We start from the raw sequence: 15,904 nt of genomic DNA on the forward strand, positions 1-15,904 counted from the left end.
GATTTGTTGGAAGTGAATGAAAACTTAATCCCTTACAAGCATTGGAAGTAGCAGAACATTGAGGGACACAGCAAGTCCAAGGCATTTTAAAGTTTAAATGATCAGGTTCGACAGGTGACGACAACAAGCCAGCAGCAGATAACCGGAACATCATGAGCGTTTTAGCATGCCTTATAGGTTACTGATTGGTCATCAGCCACGATTGTCCGAATCTCAAACATGGGCGATGCTAGGTGAGAATATTATGGTGAACGAAACTCCTCATTTTGAACTCATAATGAATAGTTTTTATCGTGTAAAGTGATTTCTTTGGAAATACGGATTGATCGGCAGGGGCCATGCGGATAATGAATTCTTCCAGATTTGAGAGGTGTTGCTAAAGAAAAGAAAATTCTTCTCTTAAAATTATTTCAGAAACCACAAATAATAACAAAACGTCAACTGACACTACCTGTGAATGATACCAATCCTTGTCACAAAAGAAATCTTTCATATTCGAATTTCCAAATTGGCAAGTTTTGATTCAATTATTGCCTGTTAAAAAATAAATTGTATGTTTTTAATGGTGCTTGTTACTTTTAGGCATCCCAATGTTTTGCGACTATTTGCCTATTTTTATGATGATGCTAGAGTATATCTCGTGCTAGAATATGCTGCTGGTGGTGAACTATATAAAGTGCTAAGGGAAAAGAAACGATTTGATGAGTCGACTGCAGCTAAGGTAAATAAGAATTTATTCATATTTGAATTGTGTGATTAGAAGATTAATTTTCAATGCTGTTCGATGCACCATAATGTTTTCAAATTCAAGAAAAAGTTTTGTCTGACTGCCCCCCCCCCCCCATTGGCATTGGGGGCATGACCTCAGCCCCTCAACTGCTCAAATATACCCTGAAACTGATTTTTCTGACTTTAACTCACCAATTTGGTATCTAAAACAATGTTTATTATGCAGTTAATTAACAACCTCATATTTCTTCTGTGAGTGCTCACAAATTCGCCTTAAATATAAGTTCTATAAAGTTCTTTTTTTCATGTAATAAAATGCTGTGCAGATCAATAATTTGTTTCAAATGTGTTAAAATTCACTGTGCATCATAGTGTCATACCAAACCCATCGAAATGGCACCTACCGCTCACATTATTATTCTAAAAGAGCGAAGCATTTTAGAAGCTGAGTAATAGCTTTTTTAATACACTTAAGCAAAGTCATCTATGAAATGTGAGGACCAACTTCACTTATTTTCTTAATTCCTTCCTACAGGTCTTTTTGCTAAAACTAATAAAATTTCTTGTTCATCAGTGTCATTGAAATGAGCTTTTATAAGTGCGTGAATTTATTTAAAAAGTTTTTTTATATACTATCAGGAAGCAAATATTCCAAGACTCCTATACTCTACTGCAACCTTTATTGGGAATGGAGAAATCATTGAGACCAAGCGAAGAAAGTAGTCCCCAGTGCAGTGTCAGAATTTTGGTCGAAATTCGTCATTTTGTTTTAGAAATTGGATTAGTTTGTTGAACCCATGCATATGTAACCTTTTTTTTTTTTTTTGTCATAATTTCTGTAAATGGTTAAATGTTTTCATTTTTATGAGCGGTGCAGCTCAGACTATTACATCCATTTGAATCAACCACTCCAGCCAATAACAGCTCACACTCACAGACAGTTGCGATCTCCTCTAATTGGCCAAATATGAAGTATGAAGTGAAAAGGGGGCGCTTGAAACCAGTGCGAGCACTGAGACCACAGGTCTATCGTTCTATCCCCGCTTAGACTACTAAAGGAGCCCAGTAGCAGAAATAAATCTCGGCAGTTGCCTAACCGAAATTCTAAGCAGTTCCCAGGAATCTACATTTCGGCCAGGTAGGTGAGATGTAGAAAGTTTGACGTTTTATCTTTTAACTCCGTTTTCCTTCCGCAGGTCGTGACGTCATTCCCAAGAAACTTTGCAAACAAGTATAGCTTAGAGTTCAAGTTTTGGCCTCCTGCCACCAAGTAACAAAAGACGACCGCCTCCTACTTTCTAAGGGATTAAAAAGTTGTCAAACTTTAGGACTATCAGTAGTCTTTTTTTTTTTTTTACATTTATTTTGATAGGAAAAATTTAGAATCGGTAAAGGAATCCAATGTTTGTTACAGCAAAAGAAAAAGTTTTAAAAAATTGTTGGCTAAAAAAATTTATGTTATATCTTGTTGGTCAATTTTATAATAGTATTCATCTGGTTCTAAGGTGTGAAAAATTACTCCGAGTTTTTTCGTTTTGTTTCTCCTGCTTTTCCATTTTGTAAGGTTGGCAAATCTGAGCGAGATACAAAAATATATCACTAGTATAATCGTAGATTTTTGATTTTTCTGCCCCCGAATGCACCTATTCCTAACAATTACTCATGACTTTCAGTACATATCCAAGATTGCTGGTGCCCTCAAGTACTGCCACTCCAAGAACGTCATCCATCGAGACATCAAGCCCGAGAACTTGCTCTTGTCCGCCACCGGAGAAGTCAAGATTGCAGATTTCGGCTGGTCGGTGCACGCTCCCTCCTCCAGGCGAACGACGCTTTGCGGGACTCTGGACTACTTGCCCCCTGAGATGCTCGACAGCAGGCCATACGACCATAAGGTGGACCTCTGGTGTCTGGGGGTCCTCTGCTACGAGTTCCTGGTTGGGCGGCCTCCCTTCGAATCGGAGTCTACGGAAAGGACGATATTGCTGATCAAGAACATTACTCTCGGCTATCCCGCGGATGTGTCCCCCGAAGCTCAGAATTTCATTTCAAGGGTGAGTCTGTTACTGCCGACTTGACTGGACTTTGACCATTTCTCCCGAGTTTTGTTAAGTAGAGGAATTTCAGAAAATGAAATCCTTCTGCATTGGTTTTTGCAAAAATGGACCCGTTGACAATCCAATCCTCATATTCCCCTAGATAAGATTTAGTTATACAGGGTGACCGAAAAGACCTTGACACATTTAAAAAATTCATAGAAAACCAACAAATTGTCGTATGAATTTGCGATTTGCACCATAATACTTCACAGGTTCAAGAGTTTTTATGACATCGGGGAAAAAAATGAAAAGGGGAAAAAAAGAAAAAAGGCATTTTGGTAACTTTTAAATCGTTTTCGTTGGACATAAGAAAACGCAAAAAGGAATGAAAATTAAAACGAAGAATTACAAGCATAGCATATACTGACACCCTGGCTGCAAAATGCCTTTTTTCTTCATTTTTACCACTTTTCATTTTTTCTTTTTTTTTCGATGTCATAAAAACTCTTGAACCTGTGAAGTATTATGGTGCAAACCGCAAATTCATAGGACAATTTGTTGGTTTTCTATGAATTTTTTAGATGTGTCAAGGACTTTTCGGACACCTTGTATATTAAATATTAATTTAACTTCTGTAGTCTCGTGTTTCAATTGTTCAATGTATATACAACCTAAGGAACTGGCATTTGATTGCACTTTGAGTGATAGTGAAAAATCCCAATTTTTTCGCTTAACAACAAAGAATAATGTGATATACCAGTGCATCACAATCACCTACTGCAGGGGTTTCCAAACTTTACCAATTCAGGGTATCCCTTGAAGGATTAGAATTTTTTCACAGCACCCTTGTCTATCTCTGCTATACATAAAGTCATTTGTCCTTTGCTGCACCTACTTTGGGAACCCCTGATGTACCCCACGTGCATGACATATATGTACACATACACGTGCGTACACATATACGTGCATCACATACACGTGTATGTAAGTCCATGGCTACAACTCTCATGATTTGTTTGGGAGACTCCCTAATAAAATAATTATGTCCCAAATTTTCATCAAAACAACAAAATTCTCAAAACAAGGGATTCCCTGTGATTAGACTTCGGGAAAAGTCCCCACAGTCTAGTAATCGCAAAAACAAAAACCCAATTTACGATTTAATTTCAGTCTGATAATTTCCATAAAAAAGAAATAAATAAAAAAAAAGTTTGGGAATTTTTATAGCACATGAAATTATTTTAAAAACCTAAAACAGTCAAAAAAACTTTCTTTGGTGTATGAAATCAAAATTTATAAAACAAAGGATCACTTGTTAGGTAATTTTGATGCCAATAGTATAGTTTTAGACAGGTTTTGGATGGAAATTTAGGTTTTTGGATGTGACAGTAAAAACTGGTTAAATCCGTATAATACCACCAACGGTCAAAAACTTTTCATGTGGTTAAATTATTTCCATTTGAAAGAATGTCAATGTGTTAATATCGATTGTACTTCAAATATTTCTATCATTTCTAATCAAGAATGCGGGGAGAGACTTTTCGTGCAATTAAATACTTAAAAATAATTTAGATCATTTAAAAATAAAATATAGTTTCAAAATTTATAATGAAATTCTTTATGTATAGTAATAATTACAAGGTGCTAAAGTTTATCCAATTAATAATTTTTGTTGTTCAATAATTGATATTTACTGGGCTGCTTCAAAATCACTTTCATCTGCTCTAAAATGGTGTTTTTTATGCTCCAAAGCTCGGAAGGGTGCTCTAAAATGATCCGAAGCTATTAGGATGTATATGTAAGCTATGTGCAGTTAATGGAATTTTTGTGACTGATTTAACTGTTGACTATTGAAACACACATAGTACATTTTACTTTTGAAGTTTTTCCAAGTTGGCTGGATTGCTTAATATAAATATCACTCTATCAAAGCAATACAATGATCAGTGAAATTTTATAACAAAAGCACCCCTTTCAAAATGATTCTACTTTCAACTTGTAGTGATGTTTGGTGGATAATATTTTACTAATGTATTTGAACTAAGCATTGGATTTCAAAGAAATGATTATAGACTTTTAATTTTTGTTTATTTTAGCTGCTGCGAAAAAATCCTGCTGAACGGATGAGTATCAACCACATCTTGCAACATCCATGGATTGTAAAGAATACGCCATCTGATTCTTAAGTAATGAATTCAACTATCAATGGTATTCAAGTATTTGATTTCATGCTAAAGTTAACTCACAAATTTCAATGGTGTCCCCCGCCTCGCACTCAAATCCAGAAAAATTCCCCTCAAAACAACCTCACTTAAAATTTTCAATGGCACAGTCTGCGCTTATAACAACCCTCCTTCCCCTAGATATGTAACCCTGCAAACTTTCTGTATATACAACTGCAGTACAAGTTGACAAATTTAGTACAGAAAACAAAATATTCTGTAATTGAGAATTTGCACACTTGCCATTTTACCATTTTCATTTCATAAAATTTCAATTCAGCAAAATGCTTGTTGCATCTGAAATTATGTAAGCCAGTATCACTTGTATAAAGTTTTAATTAAATAACTTTTCTAAATCTGACTCACACATGCCAACTCTCTTTTTTCATTATTTTCAAGATTTTCCCTGGTTTAAATGTTGTATAATGTTTTAATTTTTGCTTAAAAATAATCAGTGTGCAAATTTTTGCTGTGGGTGGAAAAGAAACCTCGGTTTTTCCCGCCTGGCAAAAATAGGTTTTGGCCAAAGTGGCAAAAATAGAATTTGTTCGGACAACTTATGTACAGTTTTTTTTTTTTTTTTCCAGATTCAATTGTAAAGTTGCAAAAGTTTTTAATTTATTTATTTTAAGGTAGAAAATGAGGTTGTTTCGAGAGGGAAAGTATTAGAGTTGTTGTTTTGTGGAAAGGAAGTTAGCATTAAATAGGAAAATTGTTCGGTCAGTCTGAAAAGTTTCTGTGTACCGTAAAATCTCCCTGCAACGAATACCTATACATTAACATATCCATTTCAAGGATATAAATGTTCAGACCTATTACAAAAAACAAAATTTACAGTTCCTTGAAGTTAGTTGTAGCAAGATTTTACTGTATTTTCTATTAGCATTAATCAGAACTTGGGAATCTTACAATTATTAATCATCACTTGGTAATTTTTGTTAAACGTTTAAGAGTTATTTAAAACATACTCAACTTGAGTTCTGGTCTTGATTATTACAGGGATGAGATTTTTCCAGCTTTTTCTGTTGGCTTTTAACCCTTAACAGGGGAGGTGCGGTCTCATAGCCCGCTCAAAAGTTCATCCGATCACCCCTATTTCATTTTCTGTCCGATTGAATGGTTTTTCCCAATAGCTTTTTGTTTTTTGACCTTGAACATCCCCCGTGCTTATCAGTATCCTTAGACAAGTGCATCTGGTTTAAATTTCGTTGCTTTCTTAGAAGCAGTCTGTGAGACCGCACCTCCGCTTCAGTGGTACAATTTTCGGCAGTAGTAGACATGGCTCTGAACGACAGAACCCGCGGATATAGGTTCATTTCATCTTATCTGCGTTATGTGGAAGAGATGCAAAATATTCTAGATTAGATTTAGAGATGTTTGAAAGGTTCACAAACATTACGCAATGATGTTCTAGGGACAATGAAGGATGAATTATTCCTCGAAATACGACACAAAATACTAATAGTTAAAGGGCTGTCAAAGATTTCCCGTAACGTGATATAACCAATTTTCTGGTACTAAAATGTTCTGTATATATTAAAAAACTAAAATGAAAGCATTAATAAATAATAGATTAATTTTTACTACGAGTAAATTTACTGCAGCACATGATTTTCTCGAAAAATCTTAAGACTCTAGCAAAAATTGCTCGGAAAAGGTATAGTTCAATTCAAAATTCAAAAATGTTTTTTCCCCATGCTAATAAAAGTTCAAAGAACATCTGTGGGAAATTAGAGGAATATATCATAATTACACGATTTTTTTTAAATTTGTAAGTAGAGCGGTTTTTAAGACCTCACGTCCCCTGTTACGTCCTACTTTTTCACCTCCCCTGTTAAAACCTTTCCTCCTTTTTTTGCCTCTTTCAGGCCTTATTTTTCTCAAAAATCGGAAAAAAATACGATTTTTTAAAATTTTCGGTTTCCAATTTCTTACTTGTTCTATTTTTTCACCTTGAATCTTCGTCCTCCGCGATATCTGCCAAAAACGTACGTTTTGGAATCATGCCAACGACGTCACACACGTTCTGCGCCGAAAGTTGCATGCCTCGTTTGAGATTTCAATCTTTTTGCATCCTACGAGTATTTCAATTATTTTTAATGTTGGGGTGGTTTTTTTACTATATGCTACCTTATATCTGCTTATGTTATTCATCACTTCAGTAATATTTTTTTTTATTTCTTTAATTTATTAGAAAAAATACAAAAGGCAATTAAAAAACGTGGCTTAGCATCCACAGTCTCGAATTTATTGAAACTTGGCATGGTTACTTTTTTTGTGTATTTATGAAAGTGTAAAAAATATTTATGGTGAATCGCAAATGGTTTAGGCTTATTAAAAGTTTTGAGTTCATGTTTAAATGAGGCAGCTGCAAGTTGTTCTTTTGATTCCGAAATCATATTGGGACGTTTTTAAAAACAAATTTTGGGTTCCAATGCTAGAAAAAAGATAACCAATCCTTTATATACAAATATATTTATTTATTTTCAATACTTACTATGAAAAGTATGTTCTACCACATAAAGAAATTTTAGATTTTTCTCTGTTGTAAATTTTTACTTTACAAACAGACCTAATTTTAAAATTTATGTTCTCACTCATTTAACACTATAAACTCAAATGCTTTTAATGAAAAAAATGTATTTTTCTCTAAAAAATGAGATGTTGACACTATTGTGTGATGCAGCCAAGATTGACCTCTGGCTCCCGAAACCAAGGACTCAGGGTTTAGGAATTGTTGCCTCTTTTTCAAAATGTAGATTTATTTTGGAATAAACATTCTTGCAAAAAATGGCACAGTGCAGCAAATTGCACAAAATTATTACTTATGCTTAATTAAATACGTATTACTATTAAAACTGGTAAATTAGCCATTTTTTGTTGAATATTTGAATATCATGGCTTCCAGGTTCTATTTTGATGCGGTTTTCAATATCATCCCTTTCACAAAATTTTTTGGATTTCCTCCTTTTTGCTCTCTGACCACTCTCATCCCTGTTATTAAAAATATTTATGGTTTCTATATTAAAAAATAAAAGGGGCTAAATAGGCATACATTTAAAATATTAATATAATTTTTGAAAAAGGAATGTTTTTGGATAATGATAGAAACATAAGTTTCCTGACTTTAAAACAGTAGTTTTCACTTCATTTTGCTCCATGTTTGTTGTTTTTTTCCCACCTGCCCCTGAATACTTTTTTATTTGTGCTCCAAAACAGTTAGTTGTGTTTTGCTCCACATTCTCTTTTCTCTTTCTACCCCAGAACTATTTCTTGCTCAAACCTTCACCAGAGTAGTAAGTCTTTTCTGCTACAGCTAAAGCAATATTTTCCTTGCTCCACCTTGACCAAAACAGCTATAAGGCTGCTCCATAATGATATTCATTCTGTCTTATTTTTGTTCTTCTTGATTAGAACTCAAATCATATATCAATAATAACTCATTGTAATGAGTGAAAATTATGCTACAGCCCCAAAAGGCTGATACTTGACCTTGAATTTCTTGCGGGATTCACTGAAAGGGGTGTGTTGTTGGCTCTGAGTTAAATTGGGTCCAAATTAGTACTGACAAGACTTCCGTTTATCCCGAAATTCAACAAGGGAGGAGGATCACTCTAAAAGTCACACAACTTCTTTTTTGGGGAACTAGGGTTGCTAGGTTTGGCTAATATTAGCTGTTTTGGCTATTTTTGGTTTTGCAGGTCTAGGAATTAACAAGAAGTTCCGTCTAGAACTAGACAACCTACTTTCCCGTATACCCATACTACTTTCTAGTACCTGATCAATATTCTCAAAAATAGCTAAAATCGCAAATTTTTTCAAACATATTTTTTTAATATTTTAAGCTGATTTCTAGGAATAAAATATTCCTTACTTTTCTTTAAAAAAAACGAACAAATAAAATAGCAGCACCTTTTAAACAAAGCAGCTATTTCACTTCTTTCCATTTAAAAAAAAAATATTTAACAGCTTTCAAAACGAAAAAATAATAATTAAAATTAATAAGCTCATTAAAATAAATACATCATATATAAAAAAATCGTTTCTTTTTCCCCTGTTGCCAAAAATAATTTTTTAAACAAATTAATGCACTTACCAAAATAAATAAAAACAATAAAATGTCAACTTAAAGAAATAATTCATTGTCAAAAAAAAAAAAATCGTCTGTGCATATCTTTAACATAAATGACTTCGAGTTTATTCGCCGAAAACTGTATACCTAAATTAAAACTTTAGCGTGAAAATAAAAACAAGTCATATCAACAATAATTATTTCATTGTTAAAACCACAGCAGCGGAGTCGGAGTCAATCTCATTTTGGGATAAAAGAGTAGGAGCCGAATATACAAGAATCGGAGTCGGTCATTTGTCCTCCGTGTATAAATGTTTGCCAAAGCTACGAAGTCAGAGTCGAAGTCGGGGATCAGAGTCTGATTAATTGTTGGGCACAGGAGTCAGAGTCGGAGTCAGGTGCCCCTAAATTCTCGGAGTCAGAGTCGGGAGTAAGTCGTTAAGAGCTACTTCCAACAAAGTTTGTTTGAAGTAAATCCGCCTTTAAGTTCGGAATCTATATTGACTTCCAGTTTCCCTTAGGAGCCCAAATGTTAAGAGATTTGAACTGTTCAAAATTGAACGAAAACTTGTTCAAATCAAAAAGATATTTTCGATACATGTTTTTCATCAAAAGCTTTTCCCTACAAAGTTTGTTTGGAGCCACTTTGCTTCTAAGTTTTTTTTGAACTGTTCAAAATTTAACGAAAAATTGTTATGGGATGAATTATGGGGAAAATGAATTATGGGAATAAGATGTCCTCTCCGAGATCTTTCTAACAAAAAAAAATTTGTTCGAATCGGACTATTCATTCAAAAGTTATTAGGGGGGGGACAGACAGACTGACAGACATTTTTCCCCATCTCAATACCCTACTTTCCAATTTTAAATTTTTCAATATTTATCCAACTATTTTATTTATTTTTGACTTTTTTTTGTTTTTCGGGATATTTTTGAGATGTATTAAGCTTTTTTTCATGCTTTTTTTCTTCTTTCTCTTATTTTTACTGGGAATGTAGGCTAAAAAGCATCGGCTAAACCAATCTATTTAAATTTTGAATCGATAAATCTTGCACCTAAAAACACAGGAAATGTCTTATAAGTATTTTAGTATGGCTGTAATTGATGTAGAAGGAGGAGGGGTTTTTTCTGGTAGGTTGGCTATTTATAGCTTCTTTCAGAAAGAGATTTGGCTTGTTTTCCTAAACCGTAACTCAGGGAGGAACACTGTTTTGTCATTGTGTGGGTTTTTATTTTCTACAAATCTTGAGGGGAGTCAGTACCCTTCGTCAATGCCTCCGAAAATTCGATTTTTTAATTTTTATATATTTTGAAACTCCGTTTCAATACCTTTGTAATGATACAAACTTGTTAATTGTGTTCATATTAGAAGTAAATTAAAATAAGCTTTAAAAACATGTAAACCTATTTTGATGAGGTATGAATTTCCCCTTTAAATTGCAGGTACTCGAAATGGTATTTTTGAAACTAAATGTTCCTTTTTCTCAGAAACTAAATTGTGTTAGGCTTTGAAATTTTTACCACCTATTACATACATCCAATTGTATACACTGAGGTAAAAAATTTTCTCATATTCGAAAAATATTTTTATAGAGCTGATTTCGTGTTGCAAAATGGCGTTTATTGAAAAAAAATACAGTGACTTACACATTAGAATTTTTTTGAAAAAATCTAGAATTCTTTCTGTAAAATTTTACTTCAGTACAGTGCCCGCCACTAATAAAATCACTGGATTATAAAATCAGCCGCTTTATAGAATCAAATCTGGAAGAACAGAATCATTTCTATATCAAAACATGTTAGGTTTATCCTTTAATAAAATCATCCTCGCCGTTTTATAAAATCAAACTTTTGAAGAGCATATGTTAATTCTTCTCTGAATAGAACCAGGATTTTATTTTTTCTTCCAAGAATTTAAAACATTGCAGTACTATAAAATAACGAAGTCCACATAAACAAAAACAAAACAAAAAAAAGTGAAGGTTGTACGTTTTTTTTTGGGGGGGGGGGAGTTGAATTAAAAAAAAAAGAAGAAGAAGAATGAAGCAGTCTCAAGAGAATCGTTTCAGAGCCATATATTTAGTTGGTGCTGCCTGTTTCCACTTCGCAGAACTGTTTCGACGTTCAGCCCTGCTCACTCACCACTGAGTCAATCAGTTCGTGCTCATTCAGCTATCTACAGGGGTTAACAGTTCATTTTTACAATTGATTTAAAACTGTTAGCTAGCAAGTCATGACGACTTGAGTGTGAAAGATTAATTCGAAATTTTGAATTAGTGTGACAAGCTTCCTAAATGTAGTTAGTGTGATGCTACAATTAAATTAGGGATTTATCAATCTTTACTTTCAAATTCTCTTATTCAAACAACAAGAAGTCAATATTTTAAGACCCTTGAGAAATTTTAAAAATGTACCTTATGTAAGTTAAAGTGTCAACTGTATTTTGCAACTGAACTAAAATAATACAATACAACTAGACTAAAAATAAAATACAACTAATCGTAATTTATTTCTTTTTTAGAGTATTTATACTTAAAAACCTTTTATTTTTTTCAGTGCATGAGTGCCGGTTTATAAAATCGGCCGCTTTATAAAATCAAATGTCCTCAGAACGAATGTGATTTTAATAAGCGGCGGGCACTGTATAGAGAAAAGAGTATATTTAAGGTACAGAAAAAAAAAATCATAATTATATCTTTAATAGATTTTTAGAAAAAGGTACATGAACCTGTGCAAATTAACATTATAGGGGGTACTGACTCCCTTTAAGCATATCATTGTTGACACACTGTAATCTTTATCTGTTATATCATTTAAACTCAATGTGCATTATGCATGTAATCTAATCTTCTTTCTTTTTCTTCTTTGCAGGAAATAGACATCTCGTGAGCTGGTCGGAAATGCTTTGTAATTAGTCTGGAAATGGTATTTTCCTATTTTGTTTGGGATTGTCTGAGGTGTATAAGGAAAATGCTTAAACAATCTGGTAATTTTAAATTTGATTGAACAAATGAAAAGGCCTTGTAACAATTTGCTGCTCCATGAATTATGCATTTTTTACTGGTCAAGTCTAAGAATTGTATTTTAAATTTTGTCTGCTGTGCAAGTATTTTTAATGTGTCTGATATTTTAGACAATGTATGTTGTAAATGGACAGTATATTTTGTAAGTAATAAATATTTTATTTATTCCTGAAATTATTTGGGAAATAGTTTCGTCTTTTATTTCTTACAGTGGACATCGTATTGATAGACTAAAATAATGGGAAAATATTAAAAAATATAATGGGAAAAAATGTTTTAATTTTTTTTTCCTGCATAAAATCTTTTGTATTCATGAATTCTTAACTAGCCCTTTTTTAGATCAGTTTTGAATAAAGTAATCAATTTGACTTTTTTGTAAAATACTATACTTCATTGTGCTAAATAGCATGAAGGTACAGGGTGTCGATAAAAGAACTTTGAAGCTTTTAAAATTCAATCAAACTTAATGTAGTACTAGCTGCTTCGCCCGGCTTTGCACGGTCCACCTCGAAAATAAAAGTTATGTCAAGTGACGCGAGTTCAACACTCGGGCTTGAACCAAAAAAAAAAAATCAGTGAAATTTTGCAGCAGATTGCTGAAAAAAACCCAAAAAGTAAACATTTTAAATTTTTTTATTACAGGAAAAGTCTCAAAACAAAAAAAAGAATTTTACCTGTCCATATTCAAGAAAAAAACGGCAACAGATCTTTTATCTAAATGTTTTTCTTCACGCTATACATTTTAATAAAAGCATTGTTGTGGAAAGTTGAAATGAAGCACTGAATAATAATTTGAATGGAGGAAAGCCTTCGAAAAATAGGGAATTTATGTCGAAATCTAAGTGTCATAATTAATAGTTTTTAATTGATATCTCCGCTAATTATTATTGAAGGATTATGTTAAATAGCCAAACATGACGAATCCATCAATACCTGGTTCGATGGTCAGTTCACTGTCGTGCGGGAGAAGAAGCTTGGATATACATAGGTACATACGCTCAGTTTTTATATAAGATTACATGAAGGGGATCGTTGAAAACTCCTTCAAAGCATTTCAAATGAACCAGGGTTGAGCGATTCAAATCAACCTGATTTAAATCAGTTGATTTTTTTTTAATTAGATTGGATGTTAGGAGTTTAATTATTCATTTAAAAATTAACTTATCACCCAATCCTTTTCAACTTCCATTAAATCAAAACAGAGGAATGAAATATGCATATTAATAAGACGAGAATTCTAAACAAACAAAAAAAAAGTGCTTTTTATTTTTAACGGGAAAAACATTGCTATTGTTAATGGAGTTTTTTCAGTCTTATTAAACAAATAAAACCAACTATGAAACAAAAATGTTTCCTAACAAATTAGCAGACTCAACACATTTCATGTTATTGTTGTTCATTTTTTCATACAAATAATTAATGCCTGAAATAATTTAAAAGGCTAGGTGTATGCAAGTAACAAGGAGGAGTAGAAATATAGTCTTAGGTGAATGAAAAATAGGCGGTAAGAAAAATTAGGGACATTTTTAGTTTAATAGGGGAAGAGTCAAGAAAAATGATATGGCTCATCATGTGGCCACACTGTTGATATCAGGGGGCTAAAATTCAATTTCTTTAGCATTCTGATATGTTGTAAAAGTTTGTGTTTGAAGTGTTGGGTTCATTTTTAAATTTGTTAATAAGCAATTCTTTTTCATGAAAAATTGAACCTTCCTTGGGCAGGAGGGAATTTGAAAAATTTCTGCATGTGTCAGCCTGCACTAAATTTTAGCCCTTGGATATGTAATTTAGGATAATGGTTAAATGTCTGTGTAATTAATGTTTACTTCAATTATATACTAAAAACTAAGCTACTAAAGTAAATACCATTAAATTATTGCTCTTTGTCAGGTAGTGAAATCTATTCAAGCATGTTTTTTTTTTTTTTTTTTTTTTTTTTTTGAAAAAAATTAAGAATTGACCTTTTTGTTTTTTAACATTAACTTCATGTATCTGTACCATATTTTAGGACTGCATGATGCTCTTTCCTGCAGGATTTACCCCAAAAATTCTGGTACATTCTTACAACCAAAGTTAAAATGTACTGTACAGTTCTAAATTTAAAATTGACTCCAGTTTTAGAATTGTCGTGGAAAAGAAGAAACTTTAGATCACGATTTTCACTGAGTTTTAATTAACTGTTTGATTTTTTTGTAAACAATTGTGATTCTTGAATCTGGCTTTGCAGTTTAATGATTAGGGTTGGCAGATTTTTGCCGAAGGGGGAAGGAAACTAAAAACTGTCCTGGCAAAATACCTTTTTGTCAAAGTGGCAGAAATAGTTCGATTTAATTACAGTGATGTTACTAATTTTTACTTGTTTTTTTAACTTTGAATATTCAATGCATCATTGAGAGAGAGAAGCAGAATTCTAAATGCTAAGTTTGTACTCTCTCAGTAAACTGCTTTTTTGTTGAATACAATGAGTAGAATAAAGGGGAGGGTAAGTAACAATTAAATAACTCGCTCAGGGGCTCCCTGAACTAAAATTTTTGAGAGGAAGAAAATTCTCAATTTGAATAATGAAATTCTAAATTTTACTGAATAAAATATGAGGATGCACACATATCGCACCCTGGCAATGAAAATGACACGACTCAAAGAAGGAAAGAAAAAAAACAGCATTAGAGGAAAAACAAAATTTTAGGCAATCTTAGTTTTCTACCCCCCGACACACACAGGAAGGGGGTTATAAGTTTGACGTGTCTGTGTGTATCTATCTGTGGCACTCTTAGTGCCTAAACGGATGGACCGACTTTGAAAAAAAAAATATGTTCGAAAGGAGAGTTGATAGAGAGTGTTCTTAGCTAAGTTGCGTCTTAGGATGACAATTAACGAAGATATTAATCAAAAACTTCTAAAAGGTTTTTCGCAAATTTTGCAGTGAAAACATAGTTAAAAGTTTAATACCAAAATTAAGAGAATTCTTCCTATACGTCTAATAGAATGTGTTTAGAACTTCCATGATTCATAGAATTCGAATTATAACGTTTTTTAAAGCAGATTTTAATAACGGCTAAGCCTTTATTCACGCGGTTGATAGCTGAATTTATTGTTGACGACAAGGAAATAAAAAGCAATGATTTAAAATTTTTATCTTTTGCCAGTTTCTATTTAATAGCAAATAAAATATTTGACATTGGTTTTCAATAATATAAGGCTTTTAAAAGAATTTTCAATTTTCCCTCTTGATTCTACAGTTGCGACTCAGCCGGGGGTTTCTGAAAATTTTAATTTTACCGTTGCTTCTAAGTGATTTAGTTTCAAATATTACATTGCACTATTGTGATGTTTACTGGTTAGTTTTGTTGTCAAAATTAAAAATGCATATTTCAAGTTTGCGGGGGAAAGAAAATTTCATGATGGTATATCTATTGGTTATATCTTTTTTACTCCAACCACAAGTTATGTAAACTGACTTTATGCACATTTTATGGAAAGAGAGCATTAAATGTTGATTTTAAATCAATAGCTAGTGCATCTTTTCAAAACATTAAGTTGTGTCTCTTTCGTTGCTGGGTTGAAAAACTTAATTTCAATGATGGGTAGTACGAAAAGGTGCCATTGGTAGAGCAAGGTGCACATAAAAAAATGAATTTTTTCTGACAATTTCTTGATCTGCCGCAATTGGATTGAAGTTTGGACTAAAGGCTGTTTTTCGATGTTTTTAGCAAAATTAGTAAAAAGATTATATATTTTTCAATAATGGATAGTGCAGAAAAGGTGCTGTAGGTGGCATTCAATTCCCATTAAAAGTTTGAAGTGTGTGGTATAATGACT

At 32.8% G+C, this 15,904-nt stretch overlaps 1 protein-coding gene across 2 annotated transcripts in view; it reads left to right on the forward strand.

Annotated features, from left to right (window-relative positions):
- Window positions 1–12,204, forward strand: part of LOC129232191 (aurora kinase C-like) — a 48,252-nt gene extending 36,048 nt beyond the window's left edge. Inside the window, exons 7-10 of one of the 2 annotated variants that reach the window (XM_054866430.1) lie at window positions 583–721; window positions 2,403–2,783; window positions 4,865–4,976; window positions 11,934–12,204. In XM_054866430.1, the coding sequence (XP_054722405.1) occupies window positions 583–721; window positions 2,403–2,783; window positions 4,865–4,954 (610 nt within the window). In that variant the 3' untranslated portion in view covers window positions 4,955–4,976; window positions 11,934–12,204. The remainder of the gene's footprint in view (window positions 1–582; window positions 722–2,402; window positions 2,784–4,864; window positions 4,977–11,933) is intronic. The other variant, XM_054866431.1, reaches the window with a different exon arrangement.
- The last annotated feature ends 3,700 nt before the right edge of the window (window positions 12,205–15,904 follow it).

This window comes from Uloborus diversus, unplaced genomic scaffold (assembly GCF_026930045.1).
Source record: "Uloborus diversus isolate 005 unplaced genomic scaffold, Udiv.v.3.1 scaffold_11, whole genome shotgun sequence".
Lineage (NCBI taxonomy): Eukaryota > Metazoa > Arthropoda > Arachnida > Araneae > Uloboridae > Uloborus > Uloborus diversus.